The 19,588-nt window shown below is 39.6% G+C and overlaps 2 protein-coding genes across 6 annotated transcripts; one reads left to right on the top strand and one right to left on the bottom strand.

Annotated features, from left to right (window-relative positions):
- Positions 1-246: 246 nt before the first annotated feature.
- traf6 (TNF receptor-associated factor 6) lies at positions 247-5,500 on the bottom strand. Of its 5 annotated transcripts, none has more exons than XM_037247192.1 (9): positions 5,424-5,499; positions 4,819-4,882; positions 4,578-4,711; positions 3,674-3,824; positions 2,784-2,942; positions 2,587-2,658; positions 2,195-2,272; positions 1,797-2,108; positions 247-1,628 (listed from the first exon to the last, which is right to left on the bottom strand). In XM_037247192.1, exons 2-9 carry the CDS (start codon positions 4,834-4,836, stop codon positions 1,032-1,034), a joined length of 1,521 nt encoding a protein of 506 aa, XP_037103087.1. In that variant the 5' UTR covers positions 4,837-4,882; positions 5,424-5,499; the 3' UTR covers positions 247-1,031. The 5 variants fall into 5 exon arrangements, with proteins under 5 accessions (XP_037103087.1, XP_037103086.1, XP_037103084.1 ...); XM_037247191.1 differs by having other exon boundaries at positions 5,408-5,481; XM_037247189.1 differs by having other exon boundaries at positions 4,578-4,882; positions 5,424-5,500.
- A 794-nt stretch (positions 5,501-6,294) lies between these two features.
- Positions 6,295-18,345, top strand: ttc17 (tetratricopeptide repeat domain 17). Its single transcript, XM_037247186.1, has 25 exons — positions 6,295-6,507; positions 6,921-7,010; positions 7,439-7,608; positions 7,785-7,896; positions 8,799-8,930; positions 9,108-9,217; positions 9,314-9,461; positions 9,699-9,838; positions 10,257-10,417; positions 10,840-10,952; positions 11,655-11,807; positions 12,563-12,678; positions 12,759-12,915; positions 13,034-13,105; positions 13,193-13,417; positions 13,643-13,862; positions 14,029-14,148; positions 14,535-14,821; positions 14,929-15,082; positions 15,168-15,288; positions 15,596-15,755; positions 15,850-15,933; positions 16,063-16,182; positions 17,249-17,392; positions 17,483-18,345. The coding sequence occupies exons 1-25, from the start codon at positions 6,340-6,342 to the stop codon at positions 17,612-17,614; spliced, it is 3,609 nt and encodes a 1,202-aa protein (XP_037103081.1). The 5' UTR covers positions 6,295-6,339; the 3' UTR covers positions 17,615-18,345.
- Positions 18,346-19,588: the final 1,243 nt, after the last annotated feature.

Here is a 19,588-nt window from a genome sequence, read left to right as displayed (position 1 = left end):
GGTCCAAACGATTCTAATAAGTACCGTATTGGCCCAAATATAAGACGATGTTTTTTGCATTGAAATAAGACTGAAGAAGTGGGGGTCATCTTATATTCGGGGTCTAGACATTATACCCATTCACAACGCTAGATGAGGCGTTAGATTTGATTATTGTAAAAAATTACATTTATTGACTGTCAGTTTTAAGAGCAAGCTAGTGTGTTTATTTAGCTTGGGATGTAAGTTTCAAGAAGCTTTGCATTGAAGTACCATGCATCTACGTAGATGACATGAATCTTTATTTCAGGTTATTGGAAAACAAAAAAACAAGAGCAATATTTCACATTTCAATGATTAGCAACATTATCTCAAACACATAAGACATTGCACTGAAATTAAAAAAGGCACATCCATAGCAAGCATCATTAATTATTTCTTATTTATTACCGCCGTAGACTCATCGACTTTGTGGTTGCTAATGTTGGAGAATAACTAGATCAATGCAAAGGCACATTTTGAAGATATACATCATTTGCAATTAATCACACTGTTGGTGTTAACTTGGGAATAAAACTTAAATAATGAAAAAAAGTTTCACTGCTAAATATAATACTTTTCAGTCAGTAATCCTACTTGTTATTCTATTTATGCACTACTCACTACTAATGTAGAGCTAGCACTAGTCACAAGCGGCTAGTGTGAGCGTGAAGGAGGCTTGACAAGTACACGTTTCTTTTTTGCACGTGCTGGTCATAAAAGAGGTTGGCAAAACAGACAAACAAACAAACAAACAACTATTGTGCTATGTGGTAGTAAGTCAGTTTTTCGGCAGAAAATCTACATATAAAATCACCAAACCTATTCATACTAAATGAACATGCTTGTTAAATGATGCGCATACATGCAAGATATTTCTAACCTGATTAAAATAAAATTGCATACAAGTAAGAATAATTAAAAGATATTTGAAAATTGGTGATAAATACCAGCATATTTGCACATTCAAGGCAGTCTTGAGAAAACTAAGCATGACTGACATGCAATATAAGTTAGTCGCGTGAGGCCTCGGGACCCCTGGGCTGCATTGCTGGTCCCTCACGTTGGAACATGTCAAAACGTGGCGTTACCTCACAGCGGATGAGGACGGTGTTATCCTTGACATAAGCTCGCTGATTCAATTGATGCAGGTGCAGGAAAGTCACGTAGCCAAACCCCTTTGGGTTACGCTGAATGATGGGTTTCTTGAAAGCTTGAAGGTCCGGTTTAGTCTCCATCACCTCCATATGATGTTGAGCTTCAGGGCCCTGGTCGAGAATGGCCAGACGGATAGTGCCCTGGAAAGGCCAGCTCAGCCGTCCATCAAAAGCTCCTTGCATGGTGTGGACAAAGAGGGAGATGTAGTTGGAACAGCGTGGTGCATTGGGTGTTTGAAGTTGTAAGCGGAGACACAGTTTGTAGCCCGGTTGACCCGTGTAGAAGCCTGGGCTGTGCTCGACCACCGGCAAGCCGGCTTCTTGGTTCTGGAGGTAGGCGGAGAAATTTCTGAGACGCCAGATGAAGATGCCATGACATTGTTGAGCCTCCAGCTCCTTCACTGTTTCTTCTAGCACAGCTACTCTTTGCTGGAGCTGTGCAAGCTGAGCTACCTGTTGAAAGGAAACAGCAATCATGAGCCGGCAACCATGAACATGAGCTTATATATTCAATGAGCTCGTATATTCTAAATTGAATCCTAGTTCAGGGTGGAGGGTCAGCTATAGCCTATCCCAGCTGAATTTGTGCTTGAGGAGAAGTAGGAAGGAATATGAAAATACCCGAGTCTCTTCTAAGATGACAAGCTCACGGAGCTGGTGATCCTGTTTTACAAGTCGTCCATCCATATCCCGGATCCTCTGCATTTCTTCGCTCGGGTGGGATGGGCCACAGCTGCTGCCACCGCTTGGACTTCCCCGACAAGATGATGCAAATGCTGCACACTGATCATCAGATGAAACAGATGGTCCAAGAGCCCAAAGTGACTTTGGTGTGGTGCCGTTAAGGCTAAGACAGCGCACAAACTCCGCCATGTAGCGCATGTGCATTTGCGTAAATTCCTGCATATGCTGAGCCAGGTTGTGCCGCTGCATCTACAAAGAACGACAAAAAATTATGTTCTGAGGAATATCAAATGAATGTCCAAGTTTTAAGATTTTTTTTACACTCCATCACTTACCCTTTCCTTGCATCCAAAAGTGCTAAAGGTACAGGCAATAGGGGCTTTGGGACAATCTGTATCACAATGAGACTCCATCTGAAACAAAAGCAATGGAAAAACATTTTCAAACAGAATTTCAACAGCCTAATTGTTAACAAATCAGATGGACACATTTTATGATTGGTTCATCTCTCCAGGTGATGTGGTAGAAGGAAGGGAGCAACTGAATTCCGAACGAGTTGGAGTTTAGGTCGGGGATTTGTCAGGGTGACCCCAAAAAAGGGAATTATAGTAATCGATATTAACACTATCAACAAGGATGACAGTGAGACAGGAAGTGAATGATTGGAAATATTTTTATGTGCCAACTATGTAGTCTTATTTGTGTGGTTGTGAAATGATTAACGTACCTGGTCTCTGATAAGATCCAGATCACAGTACTGACACTTGATGCTCGCAAACGGACACTGCTGCTCATGAAGCTGAGCGAAAATGGACAAATTGAAAGAAAATGAACGTACAGGTATATGATGTACAGTAAGTTAAAAATCTTTGCTGTGGGTATACTTCATTCAAAGAATCGGTTAGGAAAGGGAGAAAAAAGTACCTCCCTCTCCTCGTATACAAAGCACGCAACGCAGTCTGGGCAGGACATGGGTCTCCTTTGGCACTCTATGGTTTTGTGGTTCTCAAAGTAACTTTTTCTCACGGCCTCTTGGCACTGTGGGCAGGGCACAGTCGCAAATGGACATTGAGACAAATGATTCTGAAAGGAAAACAGAAGAAAAGTCAAGAATGGGTACATGTTATCTACAGTCATCTCGAGCTGTTTTTGGGGGATAGAGACCAGGTCTTGCCTAAAACTGTGAATATTGGTGCCCAATGCTAAAAAAGGTTTACAATTCCCTATAGTAACGGCTTAGACTGTAAACATTACCACAATGATCTGAAACCAGTTTAACATAATTTGTATATCCATTCACTTTTCCAGGGATATGCTGGAGCTTGTCCTCAGGCCATAGCTGGGGTACACTCTGAACTGGTCAAAATCTATGCATGACCCTTTGTGTGGTTAAGCTCCAGATCCCTGTAATTATACACATGTCCTGTAGGTGGTATTGTGTGCACATGAAGCTTTGAGAAATTAACCTTTTCTTGAACCACAACCGGTTCGATGCCTCATGAGGCTCATTTCATCATCGCGGAAGAAACCGCAAACAGGTCAGCAGAGGTTGCCATTACATCAGCCCTCAACACTACAGAATCACATACATGAAGATGTGGTTTGGACTTAAGCTCCAGATCAACGCTTGAGGATTATTTGTTATACCAATTGCAAATGAGAGAGCAACACTCACTCGTCCAAAGGGCATAACTTCATTGTTTGATGGGAATGACCACAACCTGAATCCAAAGCACTTGCTAACTCACATAAAGGAATTAGATCAGGCGAATTTCTATTTTATGCTGGCTTCCTAAGTGTCTATATTTTCTCACCTCTAAATTTCGGAGCTCCATTTTGTCCGTACAGCCAGCATTTGGACAGCGGACAGTGAGAGAAAGAATCTCCCTTTTGGCAAAGTTATCAGGAAAGAGTTGGTCTTCTAACAGCATTTCATTGTCCACCGGGCACCTCTGTCCTGTGTCCCTTTATTTCAGGAAGAAACATTCTCATGAAAACAATATATGGCACTTCATTTACACAATCATATACCTGTACATGCTATTGATGACAAATAATACAAGTCAACATTTTATTCATTTTTGATTAATGTTTTGTGCTGATTCTGAATTTGCCCTTTGTTTTTCTCTCAAGCGCATCAGGTTTTCATAGTAATGATGTAAAGATTTAGCGGTGCAACAAATAATTGAAATTAGCAAATGTGTTTTCGATTCATTTTTCGCTCATTCTGAAATGAATGTATGTATTTTGCACTGATCAGTTTGAAATAATGTCCAATTTTTAAATAAAGGAGTGGAAATTAAAACATTTTTTTTTTTTTTAAATTACTCGATTGACAAAATAACATTAAAATAATTGTTAGTTGCAGCCTCATAACAATTATATAATATGTAATATATTTTGTAATGTTAGGTTCAGCAACAAGTTAATTTTTTTCTGAGATGTCAGCTATAAATTATGGTAAAATCGGTATTACGCAAGCCTTTATGGGTCAAACTTAAAAAGAAAAAATGAAATTATCTTGAAAAGCTGATGTGATTGGAGGGGAAAAAAGTTTTTAAAAAATTCAAATCAGTGTCGATAATACATTTAGGGACACATAAACCCATCTTTGATTCAAATTTGCTATTGACCAGTGTAATTAACACTGTGACTGCGGTGAATGAATTCATTATGAAGCAAATTAGTGTTGAATGTCAAAGCAATACAAAAGCCTACCGAATTGACTTCTCAATGCAGCTCTTGCAGAAACGGTGCCCACATGGTGTTTGAATGGCATTCCTGAGAGCCATTAGGCAGATAGGACACTCGTATTTTCTCTCAAGTGGTGGATCAAACTCCACATCGTAGCCCTGCACAAGGGCAGTAGATGGGAGAACAGTAGAGCCACCAGACTTCTCTGAGGGACTTTGTAGAGATTCGTGTTCCAGCATTGCCAAGGCACAACTGGACAGCTCACCACCAGAAGCTCCATCATAACGTACCGCCTCCAAACTCCCTTTGTGACTACCAGAGCAAGACATCTGGAGGTGGATGAAGCAGAAAGTGGTGAGCAATGACATACAATCATTTCATCCTCCTGATATTGCGCAATATTTTGGTAACTGACCAATCATTTACGTACATTCAGAAACACTTTAAAATAACTGGACGTAGGGGAAATTTGACTTATTGATGAATACTAAAACAATTATTCATGGATATACAAACGGCGAGGTGGTTTACTGGAAACACGGTTGTTTATCGCATGTTTATTGTTTTTACCTTAGTTTCGTAGGCTAATATAACTCTAAGCATTTCTATTGGTTCGCATAAATATTATGTACATGCATGTTGGATACTTAGAATCATTAAATCAATAGAAACATACAGACAACGTTGACGTTTGAGGAGACTAGCCGAACTTCCACATGCGGAACTGTTAATTTTGCAGTCTGGGCTGTCTCATCCAAATACCGTTTTTAAAACAAATATGTACACCAAATAAAAACGTTATGGCACCCAACTCTTCCGAACACACTGAAACACACAATAGATCAGACAAATACCTTGTTAAAATGTTACCTTGGAAAGTTGGAAACTAATCTTTGTACAGAATTTCCTGTCTTAACACGTCATCATACGTCAGAACATAGAGATCGCAGCCGCCCAAAAATGGTTAATGAATTATACGTTGACTAAGCGGCCATATTAAATGTGTCAGACGCGTATCTTTTTTGTCACACACACACACATTCACATCGCATCGCATCATATGCGAGAATCGAACGCACGGTATCGGCAAGTGTACCCCTGCCTACACCATCTGCAACTTCCTCCATATCTGTGAACTAATACAAGTGAACTTCATGAAGCGTCAACCTACTCAGTACACAATCTGAATGGTACATTTTAACTCATTCACACAAACTAATATAGTTTTGGGACTACAGAGGCACCAAAATCAACGTAGCTAATGTTCAACCTGATCCTAATTATACAAATAGTTCATATTTACAATCATCATTTTAACACCGTACGTACACACAAACAAATATACGTGACACTTTTAATCAGATGATCATAAGCCTCATATGATTAAGATACAGAAGCACAAAAAATGTTAAGTTTGTATTTTTCTAATGATCTAATGAGTGTATTCAATTGACTGATTTTGAAGAATCAATTCACTATTCAGTGATTATATCGATCCAATGAAAGTCACTGGACTTGCAAATGAACTTTTTTTTTATTTCTTAGAGGCTGGTTTGAGTTTTCCACTCTGAATCTTCATATAGATTGTTCCAGTGAGGAAAAAAAAAAAAGAAATGCTGCAGGTATGGATGGAAACAATAAAATTTATTTTCCGGTACGCACACAATTTGTACTTCTTTGCTAAAAGAGCCCATTGTTTCGGTCTCTTGGGGTGCTAAGTGAGTTGAGCGCCACGATGCGGTCGGAGGTCGCTCAGCTGTTGCCACAGCGCTAAGGAGACAGAAAAATGGCGGACATCGAGAAAATCAGTCTGGACTCCTTTCCCTGTCGAGTCAGCTGTTCGCGAAAAACATTACGGGGAAAGCTTTTCATTCTCCTCTGCATACTCATAGTGGACGCCGGAGACGCTACGACCCACTGGGTTGTCACCGAGGATGGAAAAATACAACAGCAAGTATGACAGCTCATTGAGCCTCTCTATTGCTAGCTCCAGATGCTATCTCTGTTAGCTTTACCAGTAACCTATATATTAATTTACTTTGTTCGGGTTTTAATCATGTAGTTATGTTGGCTCCTCTGAGCTATGTCAGATCTGTTTCCCTGCCGACAAAGCCTCAACGATGTGTAGTAAAGCGCAGACTTGAGCTTACGCGAGGTAGAGTTGGTTGAGGTCAAGATGACCAAAACATACCAGCTGTCAGCGTCGCAATATGTTGCTTATAAGTCATTGATTAATAAGCTTAACAGTTGCGATTTGTTTACGTGACAACTTGTCGGGGAGTCTTGGATGGAGAGCATTGAAACTGTGTAGTTATTATTTTGCCTCAAGTTTGATATTTGGTTTCTTTCCCCGTACTAAACTTGTAGGTTGATTCACCTTTGAATCTCAAGCATCCGCATGACGTGGTAATTTTCATGAGGCAAGAGTCTCGTGTTAACTACCTCAAGAAACTGGAGGTGAGTGAGTTTTCCCGATATCTTTTCATTGACAGCTAAGCTTTATACCTGGCAAGTGTTAATTAAGTTTAGCCTGGGTTGTTAGTGGACGTTAGGAGTATTTGCAAGGTTTTACTCAATCTGAATTTTTGAATCAATTTCCAATCAGTGAGTTAAAAAAAAAAATTCTTACTTTATTTGTACTGTATTAATACTGTATGTTTAAGGGTAACTAATATAAGAAAATTTTGAATTCATTTTAACTGTTAGTTGTTTGTGGTCTATTTGTTGTTTAATCCATAAATAAATTTAGTTTAAGCCATTGTCAGTTACGCTTTACTTTGCACTTGGACCGTCTCTTTGTTTGCAGGGAATTACTGTATTTATTTAAGTTGAATACGATTATCTCGCTAACACCTGTGACTGTTCCTTTTCTTAATTTTGAGCAGAAGCTGCTAGTGGCACAAAAAATTCACATTGAAGAAAACGAGGACAGGGATACAGGACTAGAGCAGCGACACTACAGAGAGGATGCAGATTGCATTATGGCCAAAGTACCTCTTGGTGACCTCGACCTGTATGATGGCACTTACGTCTCCTTAGAGAGTAAAGATATTCGGTAAGTCTTGCACTTCCTTTCCAAAAAAACATGTGAGATGTCATGAGATGCCGTAAGCAAGGGCTATTTGGAAATGATTTCTTCTCTTCCTCCTTGAGTGACCTTTACTTTACTAATTTGCTTAACAATTGTCTTCATGTATTTAATGAATTGTACCTCTGCCCTCTTGTGCGTAGCCCCGAAGACTATGTGGATTTACTCTCGGCTCTGCCTCCCGATCTAGAAGAGCCAGACTGTGCAAGAGTGTTAGAACTACCTTATAGCATCCATGCGTTCCAGCATCTCAGGGTGAGTATTATGGTCAGCTTATCATCAGAATATCATAATTTTCAAGTAGTTGTGATGTAAAACGAATCTGCATTTGCACAGTCGTACATAGTGATCGCTGCCGTCCAGTTTACGTATCTCTTGAAAGTAGTTTTATTTCAGCTTATCATCAGAATATCATAATTTTCAAGTAGTTGTGATGTAAAACGAATCTGCATTTGCACAGTCGTACATAGTGATCGCTGCCGTCCAGTTTACGTATCTCTTGAAAGTAGTTTTATTTCTTTTAAATCAATTAAAAGAATAAGCTTGTGTTGGAGTTTGTAAAAGCTATGTTAAATTTTTGGGTTAAACAATATGCACAGGTGGGTGCAAACGCATGAAGAAAAGAGAAAATAAGAAAAAAGGGAAAGCACACAATGCTTTTTAAACATATAATATAAATAAAATCTGAAAAAGACACAATCGTCATATAATGTGACTAATTTCACCCATGAGATGTCTATTTTTGCACCCTCCTCTTGTATATTTATTAATATTCAAAAAGTCATTGGCCCTTAAAACTGTTTATAAACTTTTGCTGAAAAATAGTGCACTGAAAATACACCTGATTTTGTAACATTATGAATAATTGTGATGAATGACAGTGATTCCAATATTGATCAAAATAATCAAGATTCCTATTTTGGCCAAAATCGTGCAGCTCTAATATTACTGTAGTTGTATGGCATTCTTTATTGTCGTACTGTTAAGGAAAACGTATTCTGTGTTATGCAAGAATTTCGATTTCTTTGTGTGTCTTGGCATGTGAAGAGATTGACAATAAAGCAGACTTTGACTTTGACTTGAAGGTCTTGGTATATGCACCTGACTATGAATGTGAGCAGACTTAACATGTCTGTATTCTTACTGGTATATTGCAGGGTGTGCAAGAGAGGGCAAACCTTACCTCCCCATTACTTTCCAAGGAGGACCCAATTTATAATGCTTTGTCACATAAACTGGGCCACAGTATAGACGTGGTAGGCCATCGCATCCAGCAAGCATTACTGAGGGTAAGCGCTTGACATTCTTTTACAAGCACATAATGTGAAAAACGTCTGGCTTTTTGTATTAATGTGTTTGCAAGCTATCAAAAGGACTACTGTGTGAAGTATTAAAAGAAAGAAGCTCCAGAGATCAGAATAGTATTCCAACACAAAAATGTAATCATGTCTGTCCGTATGTTCCAGAATACATCTTCATGGGTGCTGTACAACATGGCTTCATTCTTTTGGCGTATGAAGAACGAGCCTCAAAGGGCAATGGATTGTGTGGTGCGCGCTCTGCACTTTTCCCTTAGGTATTGTCAGCCTCATCACAAGGATGCTTCAATTGAGTGTGCTTGCTGGAGAGCAGCCACATATGTTCATATTCCCTCACTTTTGTGTGTCGTTAGGCCTCACAAGGACATAGCCCTGGTTAATATGGCCAACATCCTGCACCGTGCTCATTTCTCAGCAGATGCTGCCGTTCTAGCCCACGCTGCCTTGGACCTGCCCTCTGACTTGTTTACCAGTCACTACACCTTGGGAAACATTTATGCTGTGAGTTAGAAATGACCCTCATTACTGCATTAGTGCCAGTTTTATCTAGAAAGAACAAGGTTCCCTTAGTATTATTTACACCCCCAAAATATTGCACAAAACAATGAGTTTTCTTTTTACGGTCAGTGGAATGATGAAATGAAAGTCAGTTTTTATATAGTAAGAATTATTGTTCACCGAAAACCAGCAATGTGCAATCTACAAATCTGTTTGTTCCGACATTCTCTGTCCTACCAGATGCTTGGGGAATACAACCACTCAGTGTTGTGTTATGAACAGGCATTACAGGCCCAGCCAGGCTTTGAGTTGGCCTTGAGGAGGAAGCATGCCGTGCTGTGCCAGCAAAAGCTTGAGCAGCGCCTCGAAGCCCAGCACAGGTATGAACTTGCATGTGTCCATTTTAACAAACGTTAAACATAAATACTTAAGAAGTGCGTACTCTGATTGTTTTTAATTGCTTACATTTGATTGTGACTTGAGTAATATTTTTAGTTTGCGAGTGCAATATTTCATTAGGCTACTCCTTTACCTCTAAATGGTGCTTTGTGTGTGTTTCATTCTGTTATTTAAATGTGTCTTGGGTGAAGACAATCTTTACGAACAGTAAACCACCAAAATGCTGCAAACATGACCATATCACTAAAAGACTGCCCAACTTGCACCATAAGATTTCGAACAGATTTTTTCTCATCTTTTTCTTGATACAAACATGTGAAACTCAATAATGCAGTGAAGCGATAACATTTTTTCTATATGATTGTATACGTAGCTGTAATTATGGTTCTCTATGTATAGGTCACTGCAGAGAACCCTGAACGAGCTCAAGGAATACCAAAAGCAGCATGACCACTACCTTCGCCAGCAGGAGGCGCTCGATAAACACAAGCTGTTGCAGGAAGAGCAGATCCTGCACAACATTATCCACGAGACCCAAATGGCCAAAGAAGCTCAACTTGGTAAAATGCCAATCATGGTGTCAAAATTGACATATTTTGTGTTTAAAAATTTTAAATGAATTTTCATAACTAATCAAGCACATGAGTTTAGGAGTACGCTTGACAAATTTGATTCCTGCTCGGTGGCCGTGCGCATGTAGGTGTGGCTGGTTGTTTATCTCTATATGTGCCCTGTGACTGGCTGGCGACCAGTTCAGGGTTTAGTTTGCCTTTTGCCCGATATCAGCTGGGAGAGGCTCCAGCCCCCCATGCAACCCTGAACAGGATAAGAGGTTTTGAGAATCGATGGATGGACATCAAACATTGGAGGCGAATGTAATGCTTTAAAGTGATGTAATAATATTAGTAAGCAAATATACTTGAAAAAAACAAAAGATCCAACAATTGATTTAATCTAAGTCTGAAGTATTTTATTGGCACAGGGAACCATCAAATTTGCCGCCTGGGTCAACAGCAGCGCGGCCTTCACTGCCCGTTTGATCTGCCTGTGCGCTATCACCGTGGTGACCTGTTTGAACATGTCCATTTTGTCCAAGTAAGTGTTGTCAGTATTGACAGTAGGGCTGCATAATATTGGAAAAACATGCCATATGTGATATGGTTGTTGAATATAGCAGTATTTGACATGTACTTCAAGAAATTAAATTTTCATTATCGAATGAACAAAGTGTTGTGGCAAATAAGTAAGCTCAATTTATTCTTCGCTAATGAATTCTAATTATTCTAGATAATGTTCAACTATTGAATGAAGATGCACATTAAAGTTTGCGTTTGACTAGTCAAGTAGAAATTGAAGTGAAATAAATTTTGTAAGAAACTTATTGCATGTCTTTGCAATATGCGTATTTCATTGGCCAATATTGTGATATTGATTTTTTTGTATATGTTTATATATATATATTGTGCAGCCCTAATTATTAGTATTATTTTTTTAGGCAAGGTGTACTTGTTTTTAAGGTGACACAGGTTCAGTTTCTCTCAATGTGGCAGAGTTTGGTCCTGTCACTGATTACATACAGATTTACAGTGGAGCTACACATACTTGTGGTTTGGCACCTGTAAATTGTTTTCAATATTTTTACAAACTTTTAAAGCTCTGGGTTTTCATGACCATCGCTTATTGACTGTATGTCCCCACTTGTTCAAAAAAAGCTAAGATTAAAAAAAAAACTGTCGGCAAAATAGCCAATCAAGTAAAGAACACTGACTGATCTTATTGGCTTTTCTGTCTTCGTAGTTTGGCGAAGAGATATCAGTGGCATCCAGTGTGGCACTTGTGTCAGATCAGAGTTCAAACCAGTCAACACGCAGCCCTCAGCTCCATCCTTCTGTGTCAGGTGACCAGGACCCTGTTGCTGCCCTCTGGAGCAGTCATCATGATGACACACAGGCAAGATAGATACAGTCATTACAGTTGATTGCTGTTTACACCAAACTCTCTTTTCACACTTTAAATTGTGACATTGTGAAAGAGACATTTTACAGATAGTATGTGTTTGTGTTATGGTAATATTGGTTGATGTGCATTTTTTTAAGCAGAACAGAGTTTGGAACATTTTTTATTTCTTTTTGTGTCGAAGGTATTTTATCGTGATAAATTTGAATACCTTTGAATAAAGTTCTATACCTTTGAGAGTTGAATGGTAATTGCACATTAAAAAAATGGACAGTAATTATAGTGCCACTTTTAGAAAGGAAACACTTTTAGCTAATGCTAATCTGTTCATCCCCCAAAAACGTAATGCAGGTATTCTTAGCTGTAACATAGTGTTTTAGACAGTTTGGTTCAGTGCTTCAAATTGGCTCTCGGTCATCACTTAGCTGAGCTGCCTTATTACAACCTTAGCTGCTCATCTTAATATTTAAATTAGTATATCACCTGTTATTGGATAAAGGTGAGTCGTGCAAAACAACGTGTTCGCCAACAGATAATCAGGGATGCAGGGTTTGTTTAACTTCATGGTTGGACCAACCCTCCAGAGACTCAACTATTTTTACTTTTTTTTTTTTTTTTTACAAGCCAAGTAAATTTTCACCAATTCACTCTTGAATTTTTCAGTTGAAATTTGCCACTTTACATTAAGCTTGGTCTTGAGTTGTTCAGTAAAATTGATTTGACCTCATGAATTCATGTTTATTTTGTAGGATATGCAGAAGTTGTTGTGGCCTCAGAGGTCATACTGCATTAGTGAATACCCAAGTGTCCCCGCTGCACATTTGTTGCCAACATACCACCTTTTGTCTGAAACCAAGAATCACAGGCAAGTACGCACATTCAAGATCTGCGTGTATTTTGTGGGTTGGTAATGCAACTAATTGTATTCTATCTGTGCACATCCAGCTCAGTGGCATCTTTCCTTTATGGGACTCGTAGTCCTCCTCAAACAGTGGCCCTGCCAGAGTGTGGTTCTCTCGCCCAAGTACATTCCCCTCCTTTGCCTTCTTCACTGGACTGGCTTCTGGAAGACAGGATGCTTCCAGATCCCTATGCCTCCCAGGTGTCTGCTGATGTGTATTTTTTCTGTGTTTAATTTATAAATAAACTGTTAGATGCAACATTGTATCTTGCAGTTGTGTAAAAGAGAGCTGAAACATCATCATTGTGTGTGATTACAGATATTACAGCTCCGGAGTGGTGGTTGGACATTGGAACAAATTGGTTCCAGAATTGCTGAAATGATGAAATTAGTAAGCAAGCTCCCCATAAAACACACGTAATACTTTGATATGCTAATCTCACAATATGTACCTTATCCTCATGCATACCTTTGTCAGGACAAATTGTACAGCTGGCAGCTCTACAATGAAGCATCTCTATTCTGGCGGGCCCAAGGAAATGGCAGTTGTGCCCTCCAATGCCTGCGGCAAGTGTGGATGAAAACCCCACCGTCCCACCGCCATTTGCCCCTCACAAATGCTGCTAATTTGATGCTACATTATGGATTGACCACCCAATCGCAAACACTGGTGGAGCAATCGCTGGCTTACAATGCAACTGAGGTAACTACACATGGGTTTGTCACTTTCTTGTAATATTGTAGTAGCAGCAAACCAAATTAGCAGCTGCCAACTAATCATTACAGTACAGTACATTGCCAGTGTATAACCTGAAACATGTTAACACTGTATTAATGTGTGTATTTACACTGTTAGAAATAGACATACTTGTGTTCAGTACCAAAACTACATTTTGGTATTTGAACACCTTCACTTTTCTTCCACCAGCCCCATGCACTCCTCAGCTTGGTGAGCTTGCAGTTGGCCCAGGGCAATGTGACAGGAGCTCTAGCCTTGTTTCGCCACACACTGATGACAGCTGTGTCCTCCTTGACTTCCTCCTCATCCTTTGCTGCCTGTCAACAGTGTCGTGCCAGCATACCTCTTTTGCGTTGTCTCCAGTTTTATCCCTTCCTCTATAATCTTTCAAACCAACAACTCTGCTCACGTGAGTAACTTTGATACAAATGGTCTCGCCATTTGTATTTATTTATTTTTTACACTTAATTAGGTAACTTATTGAAGCAGATAAGATCATCATATTATCATGTTACTAGACCATTGATCAGTCAGTGTTTTTTCTAATGACTTTGACCCAATGTGTGTTGGTCCAGAGGGTTCTGCTTGCGGTGCTGAAGATGAACTTGCCATCCAGCTGGAGGAGTGGGGGGGCGATGAAGAAAAACAGCAGACTTCTTCCATTTCAACCATAGAGGACTCTCTGCTCTTTGAAAGTATGAATTTTATCTCGAGTCACTGTCAGTAACTATAGAAAATAGTGAGGATTCATCAAAGTAACATCTAAAATTCCAATAAGGCATCATCTTAATTGTTATTTGACCTGATTGCAATTATCGAGGTTCAATACCACTTTTTTTTCAGTACAAGTACTCAAGTAGACACCAATACCAATACTAGTGCCCTCTGATACCTACAATTTCCCTCCCAAAACAATGACAGATAATTGCAAAAGGTCACAAAAGCGCGGCCGATATTGGTATCAGCCGCTGTCGCTATTACCAATACTTTGAAATAAAGCTGGTATCAGCACAGATACCTACCTTTTCCTGGTATCGGTACTTGTTCATCCCTAATTGCAATTTCTGTTTCTCTGCTGCAGAGGTCATCTTGGACACAAATGGGTCTGGTGAGGCTGCGGGAAAACGGCAGGCCGCTCACTCTTCTTCAAGGACAACTCCCTCACTCGCAGATGGAGGGGGTGAAGGTGAGGAGGAGTGGCAGCTCAAAGAAGACCTGATGGGAGCTTTTGAGGGGGCTTTGGATGTCGGTGGCAAACGAGGTGACTTGCGAGGAATCCGGGTGCTCAAGAATGACCGTGTGATGGGGCCCCGTGGTGGTGGAGGTCCCTGCTTTGGAAACTGTGAAGATGATGATGGTTCAGAATGGGTAATGGCTCAAACTCCTACCCCATAAAATTTGACCACGTAAAATAAGCCGCAGTAATAAACCTATTATTTGGCCTTTTTGATTGTATCTTTGATGTTAATTATCAGATCACCTTTCAAGTAAAGAGAGTAAGAAAGGCAAAGGCGGATGGGTCTGAGAATGTGGCCATCTCTGATGATAGCCAGGGTGCGGAGCCAGCGTCTGAAGGACATTCTATTCTGGAGATTAGCGGACCAACTATCCCATCAGCAGGTCCTCCAGGTACCATTGACTTAAGTCAGTGTGAATTGAGGACAAGTATTGAAAGGTGCTGGACTTCTAAATCTACGTCTTCTTCTTTGGGCAGGCCGCTGGAGGGATTATACAAGCCTTGGTTGGCCAGGGCCAGAGGAGTGTCAGCGCACACGAAGGGTTGACCTCACCACTGCAGCGAGCACTTGGCTCGCCGTGTCTGCCAAGAACATCGAGTAAGCTTTTCTCCCATGACATTTTATCTAGATGGTAAATTTCCACGTTATCCAACAAAGATAATGATCATGATTTTGAAGGCATAAATGTCATAAGTGTATGAAATATGCCATGAATATAACACAAGCAAATCATGTGTTTTCCTGTGCCACGTGACAGTGTATTCTTATGCTGCAGTGTAAATTACTTCATTGCACGCTATTCATAACCTTGAACCGTAGTATGCTGGACCATTGTAAACGGAGGATCACCTATACATCTATGGTTTAGTGTTATGACAATGTTTTCAATGCTTCCTTCCCCCAGCATCACAGAGCATATAGATTTTGCTACCCCACTCCAGGAGCCAGCTGTCGAGCCTTTATGCAATGCAAACCTCGCTGCCAGTATGCACACCCTTGACCACCTCGCAGGCATGGCTAATCGAGCCACCATCCACTACACAGGAGAGAGCCAACTCAGTGAGGTAGGCCAAAGAACAGGTCAAATGGGAAAAAAAAAAAATCATCAAATACTCAAAGTATATTATCGTAACATCATTTTGATGGCCCTGACCTCAGGTCTTGCAAAACCTTGGTAAAGAAGAATTCTCTCCTCAGTCCTTTGAACAGGTGGGGACTCGAATTGCTAAAGTATTAGAGAAGGTAAGTCGGAATTTATATTGCGGTATATGCTGGTATGTCAGTCAAAATTTCGGTTTTGTGACAACTCTATAATATGATCATTATGGGCTTTTAAATCCAATGTTTTACTGAGAATATGATCTTTTCTAGAACCAGACATCATGGGTATTATCCAGTATGGCTGCACTTTATTGGAGAGTGAAAGGTCAAGGGAAGAGAGCAATTGACTGCTTACGACAGGCCCTCAATTACGCACCCTATCACATGAAGGTAAGTAATCCCTCTGCCTTTAGCATTAGTCAATGAGATATTTTCCCCTCCGATTTTTTCCAATGAGCGCATCCGTCCTTTGTTGTGGTGTGAAACTTCCTCTCTGCAGTATTGGATCAACTTGGAATTGATTTATAATGGCTCTGTATTCAGAAAGACAGTCAAAACAACTAATTGCCAAAAGCCATATTGTACCTAACTTTTAATGTTGCGATCTTGACAGTATCAAAATATTTTTCAATAAATATTGTGCATACCTACACATGTGCTTGTGCACACCCATTAAACATTCAAGCCACAACCTGTCTGAGAATGGCTTAGCATGTCAGATGACGATGACGTTGCACTGAAACGGGGTCAACTTTAGGGTAAAGAAGCAGTGTCCAAGCTTGTCCAATTGTGTTGTTTTGTATGCATAAATTGTGACACCAAGTGGACAAAAACGATAACTGCACCTCTCATGCACAAATTGGCTGTTGTACTCATGATACGCAGTATTTAAGACAATTTGCTGACTTTCTTTTCAATCATGTTGTGGACCATATCAGCAACTTAATCTTAACATAAATCATGATAAAATGTGCGTGTATTTCCTGCTCAGTCACTTTGAATTAATGTCTTGTTTTTACGTTAATATGTTTTTATATATGGGGATTTGGAAAAAATATATTTTTTATAGTTCAATTATCAACTAGTAGAAGAAATAATTGACAGATCTATTGGTTATTAAAGTAATCTTAAATCAACACCTCTAAAATTGAAAAATGCACAGCAAATCCATGTGATTGGGATCGGCCTAACACTCCTACTTAGAATACTGAGAATTCATTCTCTCTTGAAAGTAGTATTTAATCGCAGAGTAGCGGGAAAAAGAAATTTATTGAAAAAACATGGAATTCAATTCAAGGTCCATTGCGCGGTATTCCAGTACTAACAAAGTACTTGCCCTGCAAAATGAAACTACACTCTGTGTTGTCCCAATCACAGGTAGCATCCGTGTATTTCAAGTTGACATGCATTTGGTGTTTTGTAGTTCCTAATGTGTTTTTTCCCCACTCTTAACCAGGATGTTCCCCTTATCAGCCTGGCCAACATCTTTCAGAATGCTCGGCTGTGGGAAGATGCTCTTACAGTTGCTCGTATGGCTGTTGAGATTACTCCACACTTTGTAGTTAACCACTTCACTCTTGCCAATGTCTACATTGCTATGGTAAATCAATCATTATTTTCACCCCACTTGGATCAATGAAGTGGATGAGCCCATATGGACACATTCTTTCTGTTTTTTGTTTTATGACAGGAGGAGTTTGAAAAAGCAATGCACTGGTATGAGTCCACGTTGAAACTGCAGCCAGAGTTTGCCCCTGCCAAAGACCGCCTGAGAACCATTCAGTGTTACCTTCTTACCAAGAGAGAACGTCGTCATCCTTAATCAAAGTTGTCAGCATCGTACCCACAATAGATAAATAGCACACGTATGTTCTTGTTAGAGCCTGCAGTTAACTTGTGCATAAGGAAAAACTTCCATTCAGCCTCTTGTAAGTGCTACAAAAGCTACAGTATTCTAAACACTTACAGTAAGTGCACAGTTCTAACACTTTGTTTGAAAATGTGGAAGGGAAGTCAAATTTGGCAAATATGCCCTACTATTGATTATGACCTTTTAATATGTATGCAAGAGTTGGCATTAAAAATAAAAGGGAAAACCATAACAGTTCTCATACAATTACAAAATACAGCAATACCAAAATGTGTGCACCATGTGGCCAGGAGACAGTGCTGTGTTTTCAATTTATTTTAATGATAAGTTTTAATTGAAAGGGTTACAACAATGTATTATGTCCATCAAGCCATTGCTGAGATGGAATGTGGAATGTGCTTTAAATCTCAATAGTCAGATAGTTTTCAACAATATATGCCCTCATTGTTTCCGCTCATGAAATGGACGGTAATTTTCGCACTTTTGTCATCATTCCTATTTATATGGGACCTAAAAAATTATTTGCTCAAAGCTAATTTAATGAAAAAGTGAAAAAAACTTAATTATGCTGCGTTTGCTTTTTAAGGTAATCAGACTAAAGAAAAAAAATGGATTTCCTTCTGGCCATAGAAGGTGGAATCTGTATTAAATGTACAATATTAAAGGCAGTATGTGGATTTCAACTGATGTTTGGTGGTGTTTTTGCATCATTTATTTCTCTTTGGGAAATAAAAAGCACATAAACACCCCGGTTGACAGCTTACCTCTATATCCGAACGCCTGCTTGTATGCGTCGAACTGACCACATGGTGGCACCGTCAGACTTTTTCAAGAAACCGCTGTTTGATTCAAACCCAGGACGGATCCAGTTATATTTTGAAACATTAGCGCTTGCCGCCTGTGGTCTGGCATTAAACAAACCCGTCTTTGTTATTACAAGGTCACCTTATACGGTACATGCTAATTGTCTTGAATAGTTTGGGTCTGTTACAGATTTTCATCGGATGCATGCCAATGATTTTACGTCACTGAAACCTGCTGAGGATCTACTTCAGTGTCCAAGATGCTTCAAAAATAACTCAAGGTTCTGGTGCTACATTTAGCACATTTTCAAGGATGCATCTTGAAAATTGTGCTTGCTGTGCACAGAGACAAGGGCAATTGGCATATTATTCCATATTGTAAAATGCTGTAATATCAAGACTTTTTAAACAAGAACCTTTATTGATTGGATGACCTTGATTAAATCATAGTACCTAAATTGGAAATTCACTGCATGACTTAGTATCTAAAATTCAGTAATGAAGGGTATCAATTGGCGTTCTATCATCAGGAGACACACTTTTGTGTCATCTGTCTACCTGTGGAAGCTGATGCCGCACCCCTGATGACCACCCCTAGGGCAAGAATTCAATTGTATGTATTCTGAAAGAGCATATATCTATACCTACAAAGAAACAATCTCTGCTGGGGGATTTAAACTAGTCAAAAAGTGCCACAGAGGCCAATCAGGTTGTGGAGTCTGTTTAATAAAAATCTGTTTTACTGGCCTCTTGGGCTGCCAGGTTATCAGCTATCACACAACTCACAGTCTGGTCTGCTATTAGAGGGCCATTATAATTGTGAAACCATATAATTGTCTCATCATATTACATACTATACATAAATAATTTATGGATAAATGGTCTTGAAATGTGACCTCAGTGAAACTATTTGTTTTGAAGGGGTTATGTAACACAAATTGTTGCATCCTCCCAAAGTTATTAAACGTGAAGACAATTTTGGCTACAAGTGTTGGCAAGTAACATGAAATAGTACACCTGCTTTAGCAGTCCATCTACCTGGTGCCTCTAACTTAGCATAATCACTTACACATTAATCAAATCAGATGCTACATTTTGCATCATGATAAAAATCTGACATGCT

The sequence above is a fragment of the Syngnathus acus genome, chromosome 3 (genome assembly GCF_901709675.1).
Source record: "Syngnathus acus chromosome 3, fSynAcu1.2, whole genome shotgun sequence".
Lineage (NCBI taxonomy): Eukaryota > Metazoa > Chordata > Actinopteri > Syngnathiformes > Syngnathidae > Syngnathus > Syngnathus acus.
This window is presented reverse-complemented; position numbering and strand designations above follow the sequence as displayed.

Bases quoted from the DNA above. Each gene is read 5' to 3' on its own strand.
- traf6 (XM_037247189.1), bottom strand. From the start codon at position 4,882: ATGTCTTGCTCTGGTAGTCACAAAGGGAGTTTGGAGGCGGTACGTTAT. The intron at 3,825-4,577 runs GTAGGCTTTTGT...CCTGAAATAAAG, and splicing joins TGCATTGAGAAGTCAATTCG to GGACACAGGACAGAGGTGCC. The intron at 2,273-2,586 runs GTACGTTAATCA...CTTTTGTTTCAG, and splicing joins TGGATCTTATCAGAGACCAG to ATGGAGTCTCATTGTGATAC.
- ttc17 (XM_037247186.1), top strand. From the start codon at position 6,340: ATGGCGGACATCGAGAAAATCAGTCTGGACTCCTTTCCCTGTCGAGTC. The intron at 13,863-14,028 runs GTGAGTAACTTT...GTGTTGGTCCAG, and splicing joins AAACCAACAACTCTGCTCAC to AGGGTTCTGCTTGCGGTGCT. The intron at 15,083-15,167 runs GTACCATTGACT...TTCTTTGGGCAG, and splicing joins CCCATCAGCAGGTCCTCCAG to GCCGCTGGAGGGATTATACA.